General features: G+C 35.0%; 1 protein-coding gene across 2 annotated transcripts in view; it reads right to left on the reverse strand.

Moving 5' to 3' along the window:
* Nucleotides 1-1,678: 1,678 nt before the first annotated feature.
* LOC126183776 (sorting nexin lst-4) overlaps nt 1,679-14,304 on the reverse strand; it is a 101,482-nt gene continuing 88,856 nt past the window's right edge. For both annotated transcript variants that reach the window (XM_049926011.1, XM_049926013.1), the window contains exons 10-12: nt 9,405-9,577; nt 5,794-6,000; nt 1,679-2,941 (exon numbers count right to left, since the gene is read on the reverse strand). In XM_049926011.1, the coding sequence (XP_049781968.1) occupies nt 2,897-2,941; nt 5,794-6,000; nt 9,405-9,577 (425 nt within the window). In that variant the 3' untranslated portion in view covers nt 1,679-2,896. The remainder of the gene's footprint in view (nt 2,942-5,793; nt 6,001-9,404; nt 9,578-14,304) is intronic.

Genomic DNA, 14,304 nt, shown 5'->3' on the forward strand with positions numbered 1-14,304 from the left:
CCTTTGTTGAGCCCGTTAAAAATGTACCTGGACAGAGACTTTGACACCAATTCAGCTGAGTGGCACTCCACTCAAACTCTAGTGCCTGAGGTCAAGCATGCAGAATCTAAGGGGTGATGTTGGGTTTGCTCGCCCTTAAGCACTAGACACACAGTGGAGCTCTACTACACTGAATGGGTGTCAACGTCTCCATACAGGTGCATTTTTAAAGTGCTCAGCAAAGGTGAACAGGTGGTACCAAAAGCATTGCCAAATGAAGGGGACGGGGGGCCTTAAAGAAACCCTTTAGCATTTTATTCACACATCATTGTTTCACATCCCATGATAACGCACAGGTGGGTGCAAAAACAGGAGGGCTGCACACATTCAAAATGTTATTGTGTTTTGAGAAGTTCTCCCATATAATCCCATCAACCCACCTCACCAGTAGTTCTTTCTGAAATTTAATTCCTATTTCAGAAAAAAAGGACAGCAGTTCACTTAAGACGAAGTGAAATATGCCACAACTAGTGTCATTCTGAAAGGGCACATTACAATGTACCGAAGAACATTTTTATATGAACCACCAAAAATCTGATGAAATCTTCATTATTCTGCAACTACATTCAACAGTTATGTCATCACCTAGCAGACTTCAGTTGAAAATTTTTGATACTACATATCCACTATTGTAAAATGTTACACATTTAGTTAGTGCTGTGGAAGCAAGCACATGTAAGCACATCCTGCTGGCCGTCAACCCCGCTCTAAGATGGCTTAAATCATACAATCTAACTCTCATGCCAAGTGTTAAAGTAATGACAGAATGGTATTTAAAAATATACAGTATTTTTAAATAAACATCATTTTGTATTTTTAAGGACCGCTAAATGCTAAAGGGACAAAACTAGTTTTAGCAAAAACAAAGATTTTAGCATTTCTTCCATGGTATACATAAAAATGTCTTCGCAAAGCAGTGGAGCAAAGACTAAAGAAGAGTTCACTGCCACAAAACTTCTGGTATTAAAATTGCATTTGCCTGATCAGCCTTCAACACATGTAGTATCTCAGAATTACTAGTCAAGCAACATATGCAGGAGCACATGTCTAATTATGCAATGTAACGATATGCCTGCAAAAGCAAAAATCTGGTTTCAGGTTGCAGTCTGGCATACAATTGTAATCTATGTCATGAAGTTTCATCATATCACACAATAAGCTACAAAATGAAAACTAGTTGGTAATGATTTTGGAATTTCAATTTGTGGAGAGCCCACTTTAAAGGGGTTGCATCAGTCCTCTACCTGTAGGATCATCCTCACTTTGTTGAATCTAGTGAATAACTGCCACTGGAAATAAAGTTTTTGGTAAAATTATATGCAAAATTATTGGTCCAATATTTTGCAACAAAATGTTGATGGCACTTCCTGAATGCATTTAGTAACTCACAGACTGACTGGTAGTAAATTATGCCTGCTTCTTTAAGAGGGAAATATTCTCATTTAGACAATTTCCCCATGCACAAGAACAATAATGAATTCTATAATGCTTCACTCATTTATACCATGAAAAATTATAGTTCAGTATTTCCTTTAACATACTTTTTGTTAGAAGATTACTGAGAACAAGATGAAATAATCTTAGTTTCATTTGATCAGGAACAGGGCAAATATGGATTTGAGGTTCAATTTTTACATAATATTTGCTTTTCAACTATATTTTTGTGAAAATTTTATAGCTCCATTCACAGTCTTTCACATAAAGGTACCAACTACAAAATTAATATTCCTCCATAACAAGTACAACAATGTCAACAGAGCAAGCTTCTGTGGCAGCAATGAGTTCATACAATCACTTAAGCTATATTTACATTTATAACCTTACAGTAACAAAACCACTAGAAACATCAAAATATTACAATGTAATTCTTATTGTGCTAAAAAATATGGTGGCTCATCACATGAAACACTGACGGAAACTGACATCAGTCCACAACAACTGATATCACATAAGATATCAATGCTGAACTATCATCATATTTTATGAGCACAGCTCTGTAAAGGAACATCGTTTCCTCTATTATCTAGCAAGAAAGGTGATGAATTCAAATTTATATTTCAATAGAATGGAAGTTACAAGAAATACCTGACATTATTAAAATTTTAGTAATGGTTATGAAATAATAATTGATACAGTGATGGGAACAGAATACACTTCTGGAAAACAATACTATAAACTCAGGAAGATAAACAATACTTTTAGCAACTTAAAATTGCTATTTCTTAAGTTTAAAATAATCATGGGAATGTACTGATTGAAAGCTGCATTTAAAATATTAAGACTGTTTTGTAGGTAAAAAAATGACTTTACATTACCACTTACATCACAGTCACTGAGTATGATTATGAGGAGGGTGATTGATGATTGATGATGATGATGATGGGAGGGTGATTGATGATTATGATAAATTATTTCTAGTTAACTATTTCCTCAAAGTACATAAATATCTTTGCACGACATGATTATGGCAGTACTCTGGTTGATGAATTACAAAAAAATCAGTTTCACTACAAAAAATTAATAATTCATTAATCAGCAGATGCATACAACAGTAACTTATAATTTACAATAATTTATATCTATTTATAGCATTATTGGTGCCTTCAGTTTACAATTTAAATCTAAGAGTACTATCTTCACAATTTACAGACTAGAACAAAGTAAAAGTTCAACATAAACGTCTCACACAATCAGATTCAATACAATGTATTCAAACTGTCTCATTCAAACATACATGATAGTGAATATACCAACTTTCTTGTTTTACAAAGTACGTTACAAAAGATTTAGCTAATTTTTTTAATAACTGCCGTCACAGGAACCACTTCTATGGAAATTACGTTTTCCAAGAGTGTGATTAATTTTCATACATTGACAATGCTTCTTGCAGCTTACCAATTATCTGAAAAAAAAAATGAAATAATTAGATAATATGCAGACACTGCCTCTTTATATCTTAAGTAAAGTAGTTTCTCATTCCATAAATGAATAGTCTGAAAGAATTCTAGAATGTATTTCAGTTAACATTAAAAACAGTAAGATTACAATGCTGAGTGCATGAACCTTGTATTATTATTATTATTATTATTATTATTATTATTATTATTATTATTATTCTTTCTTTCTTTCCTCAGACGTTATGTCTGGTCAAAAATGGAAAGTGACACGGACCTTGATCAAGCGTGACTTCCTTTTAACTGTATATGTTATATTGCATTTAGGAACTTTCGGGTAATTGAACATGTATCAATAATTACGGATTTCTGTAGTTGTATATATAAGTTTGGATGTAGCTGTATTGCATTGATGTACTGGTGGATATTGTGTGGTATGACTCCTTTAGTTGATAGTATAATTGGTATAATGTCAACTTTATCCTGATGCCACATGTCCTTGACTTCCTCAGCCAGTTGGATGTATTTTTCAATTTTTTTCTCCTGTTTTCTTTTGTATATTTGTTGTATTGGGTATGGATATTTCGATTAGTTGTGTTAATTTCTTCTTTTTATTGGTGAGTATGATGTCAGGTTTGTTATGCGGTGTTGTTTTATCTGTTATAATGGTTCTGTTCCAGTATAATTTGTATTCATCATTCTCCAGTACATTTTGTGGTGCATACTTGTATGTGGGAACGTGTAGTTTTATAAGTTTATGTTGTAAGGCAAGCTGTTGATGTATTACTTTTGCTACATTGTCATATCTTCTGGGGTATTCTGTATTTGCTAGTATTGTACATCTGCTTGTGATATGATCTACTGTTTCTATTTGTTGTTTGCAAAGTCCGCATTTATCTGTTGTGGTATTGGGATCTTTAATAATATGCTTGCTGTAATATCTGGTGTTTATTGTTTGATCCTGTATTGCAATCATGAATCCTTCCGTCTCACTGTATATATTGCCTTTTCTTAGCCATGTGTTGGATGTGTCTTGATCGATGTGTGGCTGTGTTAGATGATACGGGTGCTTGCCATGTAGTGTTTTCTTTTTCCAATTTACTTTCTTCGTATCTGTTGATGTTATGTGATCTAAAGGGTTGTAGAAGTGGTTATGAAATTGCAGTGGTGTAGCCGATGTATTTATATGAGTGATTGCTTTGTGTATTTTGCTAGTTTCAGCTTGTTCTATAAAGAATTTTCTTAAATTGTCTACCTGTCCATAATGAAGGTTTTTATGTCGATAAATCCCCTTCCTCCTTGCTTCCTGCTTAATGTGAATCTTTCTGTTGCTGAATGTATGTGATGTATTCTATATTTGTGGCATTGTGATCGTGTAAGTGTATTGAGTGCTTCTAGGTCTGTGTTACTCCATTTCACTACTCCAAATGAGTAGGTCAATAATGGTATAGCATAAGTATTTATAGCTTTTGTCTTGTTTCTTGCTTCTTGCTGTCAATTCTGTTTCCAGTATTTTGTTAGTCTTCGTCTATTTTTTTTTAGTTCTTCTTTAATATTTGTATTATCTATTCCTATTTTTGTCTGTATCCTAGATATTTATAGGCATCTGTTTTTTCCATCGCTTCTATGGAGCCGCTGTGGTTATCCAATACGTAATCTTCTTGTTTAGTGTGTTTTCCCTTGACTATGCTATTTTTCTTACAATTGTCTGTTCCATCATTGCTGAATAGTTCTGTTATCTTTAGTAATTGGTTGAGTTGTTGATTTGTTGCTGCCAGTAGTTTTAGATCATCCATGTATAGCAAATGTGTGATTATGTGTGATTTTGTGTGGGTATGTTCCAGTAATATTATATCCATAATTTGTATTATTTAGCATGTTGGATAGTGGGTTCAGAGCAAGACAGAACCAGAAAGGACTTAATGAGTCTCCTTGGTATATTCCACGCTTAATCTGTATTGGCTGTGATGTGATATTATTTGAATTTGTTTGGCTATTAAGTGTGGTTTTCCAATTTTTCATTACTATGTTTAGGAACTGTATCAATTTGGGATCTACTTTGTATATTTCCAATATTTGTAGTAACCATGAGTGGGGTACACTATCAAAAGCTTTTTGGTAATCAATGAATGCGTAGTGCAGCGACCTTTGTTTGGTTTTAGCTTGATGTGTCACCTCTGTATCTATTATTATTATTATTATTATTATTATTATTATTATTATTATTATTATTATTATTATTATTAGACTGCACAAGATCGGTCACATGGATATCAGCACAAGTGCAAATAGACTTTTTGGGCATTATATCTAAAATTCTCTCTGCTCACAACAATAGTTTTAATTTACATCAACCTCTCTGAATTTGAAACTAAATTCTGTAAATCCCAATACAGTGAATGACAGAGGCTACTTATTAGCCACTTCCTTTCTGCCTATTTTCTCACTTCATATGCTAAATTCCTAACTGACATGCCTCCATGTGCACTAATTTTAATTTCTTCTTCAGGTGCATAGTAAGCATGATTGCTACAAGTCTACCTTTGATACTAGTTCTCTACATCTACCCAATGAAATTTCTCAAAAATGTTGTCGTCCTAACTCCCAAGCATTTCTGTTACACTTTAGTTATATCAGTCTGTCATATCTTCAGTAACCTCCGATGCTTTCCTTGTACAAGGAAATAAATGTATCTGCACATATGGCACCCATGTAACATAACCACTCTGGAAGCCAATCACAATGGACACATCATACTAGTACAAAATTTATGACACTATTCTCTCTCTTAAGGAAAGGTTTTAAATATATGGAAAACTATTCTATTAACATGTGCCATATAAAGAAACCCAACACATACCTCTTGGTAAAATTTTATTTGTTCTGTCAAGTACTTCTGCATTGCACATTTAAAGTCAATAACCCTTTCACTATGGAAATGGGACACCTCAGCAAGAAGGGCATAAGAAACGACATCTGTACGTCTAATAACTTCTTTCAACTGGGTCTGATCCATTTTGTGGTCACTTGCAAGTTTCTCACATTCCTTCCGTTTTTGGAGGGCACCCTGAAAAGATTTGTTGTTCTTACTATTCGTAAGATAGCACATACACCGACAATTAGTTTAGGTGATACAATAATTAATTCAACTGTCGATTACTTCTTAAAACCAATTCCAACAATGAGTGATACACTAAAAATCAGAGGATAAAAAGAGGAAACAATATTCTGTAAACTTTATTTTGTATAAGTATTTTTTTATATATGATGGGCAGTAAAAACTGGAAATTTATATGCCTCACAAACATACATGCTCATAAATAAACCATACTCCAGATTATTCATGTGCAGATTATTCATAGCTATAAAAACACTTGCAATATTTTTCTCTATGAAACAACAACAAACAACATGCCACATGATGACAAGTGCCATTTTCAGTGTTTAAACAACTGCACATGACAACAGAATACCATTTCCATTGTTATTGGCCCGCATGGTCCACGTAAATTTAAAACGAATGGTGCGTAAGTATCGATGAAGGAAGTCAGAAGAAATTTGTAAAAGATATGACAGGGGGAAAAAAATGTTTACATTAAAACAAAAATTAGAAATAACTGAAAGATATGAGAAGGGAGAAACTACTGACTATGGAATTGGAATGCAGACTGTATGGGACTATAAAAAGAAAGAGCACGAAATACAGGTTTTTGTCAGGAAATGCGATTCTAGTATTGAACCATCTGCACAAAAAGCATCAAGAGGTCTCCATTTGTTGAATTAGAAGCTGCTCTTTCTCAATGGTTTAGCCAAAAACGAGCAAAAGGTGTTACTGTTTGAGGCACAATGTGTGCCAAAAAAGTGAAATTTTTTTCATTAAGCTCTAGGGTTCAAAGTGAGAATTTAAAACTTCATCAGAATGCCTAAACAGATTCAAACAATATCACAGGATTTGTTAACTTCCTGTGCGAGGAGAGCAGCTTAATTCGAATGTTATGGCAGCCGATTCCTTCCAGGAAGAATTCAGAAATTTGTAGAAGAAGAGAATTTCATACTAGATCAAATTTATAGTGCAGAAGAAAGTGGTCTGTACTGGAAATGTCTAGCAACCTGAAACCCTGCTTTTAAGAGTGAAGTTCATGCTCCTGGAGATAAGTCATCTAAAGAACACATTACAAATTTGTGCACTCCTAATGCTTCTCTGGGAAAGACAAATAGAAAATAGTAGTGATTGTAAAATAATAAAAAAATGAACATTCAAGGATATCACAGCTAAAGATCTCCCTGCGCATTATTATGACCAAAAAGACGCATGGATGGACAGTGAAATGTTCAGAAACTGGTTCCACACACATTTTGTACAAGTTCAGCAATTTCTAGAGGAGAAAAGATTGCCACAGAAGGCTGTTCTATTGCTTGAAAACACTCCTTCACAGCCTGACAAGATGATTCTCATATCTGATAATGGTCTCATTGTAACTAAGTTTTTTTACTGCCTAACGTGACTGCCATTACACAACCAATGGGCCAAGGCACAATTGCATTGGTAAAACGTTGCTACTTCGCTGCACTCACTCACTAATCTTTCATGGAGAAAAATACTTCCAGATATAGAACACAGTGATTTTCACGGCACAAATAATGAATCTGGCAATAAGTTCAAATGGTTTTGAAAACATCTATGAAAAAAATGTGAATGAGTGGCTGAAGATCGACGAGTGTGAACCTAGCTTCCAGTACGAGTGTTGCTGAAATTGTGATTGCTGCATCACAACAAAACAAAGAAGAGAACAGTGAATGTAAAAGTGGTGATGACGACCGTGACCTCACAGTCATTGTACTGCACTGCAATGTGCTGATACTCTTCTACAGTATGTGAACCAGTAGTGGTTTCAGCACAATGATATTATTGCTAAAAGAAAAATTTGAAATGTTGTGCAGAAAAAGTATCAATTACTTTCAGAAGCACACCAACATCAGAGACCATTTAAAGAAATAGATAGATCTACAGTACCTAAGCACAGAACTTGGATAAATTTTTGAACAAAGAATACATGTTTGAAAATATCTCTATTATTCATGTCTTTCAATTATTTGTGCATCATCTTCCTCACATTATCCTGAATAATCAAGAGTATACTGGATACGGTTTCTTACTTCTAAGTAAATGAGCGAAGACTGAAATTACATCATTTCCATAAATCCCAAATTATTATTTAATTTTTTGTGACTTTACTGTTATATTACAGACATACGCAATGAGGATATTGTATAATGCTACCAGTATAAGCATATGAAAAGTTGTATATCACAGCTACTTTGAGCCAGTCAGAAGGTGTGGAATTTTATTTTGGGGTAACTCAAACCGTATGTGTCTAATACTAAAACTTCAGAAAACCATCATTAGAAATATGCACAATGTAGGGCAAAGAAAATCATGTTGCCCACTCCTAAGGAGAGGACGAAAGAAGAAGGATTGAAGGATTCGAAATGTGGTGTCTGCGAAGGATGTTAAAAATTCCATGGACGGCCAGGATGACAAATGAAGAAGTCCTGCAGAGAGCGGAGGAAGTTCCAGTTCTTTGGAAGACGGACAAGAAGAGGAGAGATATATGGATGGGACACATTCTGAGACATGAAAGTCTTCTCCACACTATAACGGAAGGCCTTGTGGAGGGCAAAAGAGCAAGAGGCAGACCTAGAAGAAAGTACATAAGCCAGATAATGCAGGACCTAGGATGCGGAAGTTTCACGGAATTGAAGAGGCTGGCCGACAAGCGCACTGAATGGAGAGCTGCTGCAAATCAATCTTAGGATTGGCAACTTAAGAAGAAGACTCCTAAAAAAAAAAAAAAAGCTATTTTAAGTGTTCCTTCATTAGACATATATGAGCTGATTATCTTTATACACAGTAACCCTGATTTATTTGTAGCAAATCATTTTCAGCCAGATTACAAAACCAGAAATCAAAATAATTTTATGCTGCCCAACCACCCTTTAAAACTTTATGCTCAAAATCCACACTATATCAGTATGAAAATTTATAACAATGTGAAAGGAAGAGAATTCCTCAACATGAATTTAGGAACATTGGAAAAAAGCTTATATGAGAAACTAGTAACATTTCTGTACTATTCAGTAGAAAAATTCATAAATGACAACCTGGAAATTTGAGCATGAGAGCGCATGTATGCAGGACTGTTAATTTTTGAAAGTTTCTTATTATTGAAGAAAAATTATTACCTGCTTAATTAATTAAGTAATTAATACTGTATATGATATATTACTGATATTACAAGTAAAATTGTAAACCAGTTTGTGTGTTTTGATGAGAGTCCTGTACATGATGTCAATGGCTTGCCATTGTATGTTACAAGACAAACTTCTATTCTATTCTATTCTATTCTATTCTATTCTTCATGTACAAGATTATGGTACAGATATGTATTATATGCAACATTTTTAACTCACTCTGTGTACAGTCAAAATATCTGGGAAAGACGATATCATCCCTTTATATATGTGAAGTGTATCTGCAAGTGGTTCCCAGTCCAATTTAGGCTGTTCTTCATAAAGCTTGCCAATATCATGGTAGGTATCACCAGTGCGTCTCACAGCTACCGTAAGACTTGCTCGAGGGCTTTCTGAAAGTGAACTAAATTAATAAATATCTGTAACTTACAAGGAATTTTAGTTAACTATAAATGGGGACACACAATGAGTGTTTGTTTCTGAACTAGTAACTAGTTTTAAATACCATGTGTACACATAGGGTTTTCTAAACAATATGAAAATGGACTAGAAAGTAAATCCACGAAGGGAGAAAGAGCTTACCGAGCAGAAACAACAGCAGACAAGAACAAACGGATGGTACTGCTATCTTACAGAACAAGAGCTTCCTTTACGCAACATCAAAGAGGAAGGTGTTTAAGGAAATTAACCTCTTCAAGAATTGAGCTAAATAGTTACAGAGAGACTGGGTCTACAAATTACTTTCTTACCTTGTCCTGTGGTGGCTCCTTGGACTACACGAGCCATGGAAACAACTCACCAACAAAGCAAGCGAGAAGGTAATTTCACAAGTCTGAATGAAAGGTTATAATGTAACATCTCATCAATGATAAGGTCATTATGATTCAATAAACATCCCTGGTAAAACCATCTCCGCTACTATAAACCTGATTTGTGTGTGTCACAACCATTATCAGACTAGCCATCTATTAACAAGCAAATATCTCATAGAACAAATGATATTGTAAGGTGCTTAAAAATTTTATTGGGAAGGCAAAGAGTACCTGGTATGCAAACAGAATAGCTAATTCAAAGGATAAAATTAAAACTATATGTTGTGACTGATAAATCAGATATATGTACATTATTTAACAATCATTTTCTGAGCAATGCTGGCGAATCAAATAAAAATTTAGTTTCTACAGGGAATCATAACTTCCTAGATAAATGCCTTTCTGAGACTGATGTCTGAAATACTCCTCTGTGATACAAACAAGGGGGGAGATTAAGTCAATAATTAAATCACTGCAGACTAAGGACTCTCATGGATATAATGGAGTGCCTAGCAGAATATTAAAGTACGATGCTGCACATGTTCACAGGCGCTGACTCCATGGGGCCCGAGGGGGCCCAGGGGCCCGAGCCCCATCAAAAATTTGTTGGGGGAGGGGGAGGAGCACCCCCAATAATTTAAGAAACTTTTTAGTTATATTATGCTTTGTAAAATCACAAAATTATGTTGGAATTTTTTATTTTCCTTGTTTGACGATAGGTACCTTTTAAAATACATTCAGTAATGAGTTAAAACAATTGTTACAGTAGTAAGCAGGTTAACTGAAAACGAGTGGGATGAATCATGATAGTGTTGTGGTGCTGCAGGCACACTTAGAATTTGTTTGTGTGCGAACCTTCGGGTAAAGTCTGGCCCAAACAGGCCAGTGCTGCGACCATTGCGACATCAAAAAGACTGGACCAGAAGCGCGTGGAACCCTCCGCCTCGCGTCGCGTCACCTTGACGCTTCAAGACATTACGATGCCACAGCTATATAAAGCCCACCTTGCTGTCGAAGTCATTCCAAGTGGATAGTTTTATTCAGTGCATGCTGTAGAGGTGTTTAGTGTTTCGACTTTAGTGGACTATTTTATGACTATATTTTATTTGTTTACTTTAGTCCCTTAGTGTATTGTGAATTAAGTTTGCAATGGTTAAATTTGTTGATCAAATATACATGGCTAGAATATGAAGCACCTACCGAAAAAGTTTTTTGCAATACCCGCAAAGAGGAAGGCACTAAAAGTCTATTACAATTTTCTTCAAAAAAAGAAGATGCATTACTTCCGTAGGGTTTTCTAACAGGAAAAAGGCTTTGGAAAAATTCTGTCTTCATGAAAAAACGGTTACACATAAAGATGATGTTCTGAAACTAAATTCTATCGCTAACCGAAATGTGGCCTTCCAACAGAATGAACAGTTAGATAGTGGTATGAAGATAGGCCTTTATGCTCTTTAGACAATTTTTGCTACCGTGCAATTTCTATGCCGACAAGGACTAGCAATTAGAGGGCACAAAGATGTATACTCAATTTTTTTTTCAATTGTTGGAAGTCTGAAAGAATGACATACCTGAGTTTAAACATTGGTTAGAGCGTTCGGGGTGTAAGTGGATGTCCCACAATATTCAAAACGAGATCATTGATCATCTAGGAAAGCCTGTGTTGAGAAAGGTGTTGGCTTCAACAAGTGATTCTTTGATTCACGAACAAGTGTCATTTTGTATTCGTACTGTCGACGATTCCTTAATCATCAACGAAGACTTTATTGGCTTACATGAGACCCCCAACCCTGAATCACAAACACTGTCTATTATTTTAAAACACTTTTTGGTCGTCTTGATTTGTCAATGGATAACTTATGAGGACAGTGCTATGATGGTGCCTCGAATATGAGAGGTAAGTTCAAAGGACCAAAAAAGTTAATTTCAGATATACAACCAATGCACGTTATGTGCACTGCACTGCTCACAGTTTAGACTTGGCAGTTATAGACAGTCTCCACCATCTTACGTCTATGAGGGATATCACAGCTTTAGCCAAGGACTTAATAAACACCGTAAGGGAATCCAACCGAAGGATGGGACTTTTCAGAAGCATACGCTATGAGAGCGCCAATGACCAAGCTGGTCTATGACCCCTTTGCCCGACTCGATGGACCATGGGAGCTTCTAATATCTTGAGAATATTGAAAAACTTTGAAGAGCTTCTAGAGTTTTTTTGAAACATTTTCTGCAGAGGACAAAACAGAGGCAGGTCACAAATGTGCAGGCTACCTTGTGTCAATGTTACAATTCGAGACTTCTTCCTTTTTACATCTTTATTGCCATGCAATGAACCCAGCAGAAGATGTCAATGAAAAAATTCAATGCCATCATCCATGCGTTGCTGATCTGGAAAAAATATATGAGGGCTTAATTTGTATATTGAATGGAAGGCATGATTGTTTTGAACACTTTTGGGAATTCTGTTTAAAAGAGAAACCTTCACAAGTTGATGATCCTTCACTTCCTCGGAATCTAAGTATACCAAAGTAGTATGAAAACAACGAATCCAGCTCACAGCACACTTTCAAAACTCCAAAGGAATACTACAAAGCTATTTAAATCTAAGTTTGTGAAACGGTGCAATCCTGCATTAATGAGCGGTTTGCTTCAACTGGACTCGCACAGGTCATTGCAGTTGAACAAAAGTGCTTGCTTTTACTAAACAGAAGTGAAACAAATTTGGAAAAATCAACCGAGTTTTTCAAATATGAGCTAGACATTGAGAGACTGTGCTTAACTTTAATATGTTAGCTGATATCGCTAATAAAAAACAACTGGTCTTAAAAAACATGTGTGATGTAAGAAAGTACATTACACAAGAGCTTGCAGTTGGAGAAATATTATGAGAAGTAGTGAAGTGCATTAAGCTTCTCCAGGTAGTTCCAATCACGACAGCAACAGCAGAACAGTCAGTTAGCACCCTAAGACGTCTGTAGTCTTATCTCCAATCAACAATGGGACAGAAGCGATTTAACAACTTGGCTGTTCTTCATGTCCACTGAGATGTTTTGGATGAATTGGATATCAGACCAGTCATCACTGACTTCATATTCAGTAATCCAGTCAGACAGTCGACATTTGCACCTAAGACAATAGCCCTAATAATGGCATTTAGATCAATATTAAAAATCTTTATAAAGTAGAGACTCAAATACATACATAATGTTAAATTTTCAGTTTGGAAATATCAGTACTAGTTTAGTAGTTTAGTACTATATTACTATACTACTATAGTACTGTTTTAGTTATTTTCAAATACTTAAATATTTTTAGGGTGTAAGACCCCATTGAAACCCACTATTTATATACTTTTTGACAAAGTATTAGGCATACTGTATTAACTTTATTAACTGTATTAAAACATTAACTTTGAGATATTGTTTTTATTTAATGAACCCTGAGCCTTATTCAAAGTAAGCTTAAATTAGCTATTTCACTTATTAGTCAAAGTGCTATTGCTGTGCAACAGCAATATTTTATGTTTTATTCTTTTAATGATAGTTTAGGATTTATTTAAATATAATTTCAGTCTTTTGATAGCTATATATTCACTGCTCTGTAATAGTCTATAAGCATGATTATTACTGTAAATTAAATTTGCTTTTCATGAAAATATCATGTGTGCTTATGTCTTTTTTTTTTCTAAGCCACAAAATGTGTCAGGCTTATCGAGTTTCCCCGGAGCGTCAAGTGATTGAGAGTCCAGTTTTCGGGGTTCTAATGTTGATCATATGACTCAAAAATGCTTTAAAAAAACTTTCAAACTCACTATTCTTCATCTAAAATTTAGAAAATTTCCTAGGGCAAGCCCCCCCCCCCCCCCCCCCATATTTTTTATAAGTCGGCGCCCCTGCACACGTAAGCCCTGTATTTACCCATATTCGTAGTTTTCCCTTTAGGAATGGTCAGTTTCCTGGATGATTAAATTACTCAGTAGTAACGCTGCTTTATAAAAAGGGAGAAAGGGATAATGCAGACAATTTTAGACCTATTTCTATGTCATCAGTGTCCGCTAAAGTTATTGAAAAGGCCGTGTATGTAAGGATAATGGATCATTTTGTATCACACAATTTTATATCAAATGTACAGTTCAGCTTCAGAAGTCATTTAACAACTAAAAATGCTATATTCTCTTTTCTCTGTCAGGTACTGGATGGGTTAAACAAAAGGTTTTAAACGCTAGACATATGTTTTGATTTAACTAAGGTGTTTGTGTTTATCACAAAATATTGCTCCAGAAGTTGGAACATTACAGAATACAG

This window comes from Schistocerca cancellata, chromosome 4 (genome assembly GCF_023864275.1).
Source record: "Schistocerca cancellata isolate TAMUIC-IGC-003103 chromosome 4, iqSchCanc2.1, whole genome shotgun sequence".
NCBI classification, from domain to species: domain Eukaryota; kingdom Metazoa; phylum Arthropoda; class Insecta; order Orthoptera; family Acrididae; genus Schistocerca; species Schistocerca cancellata.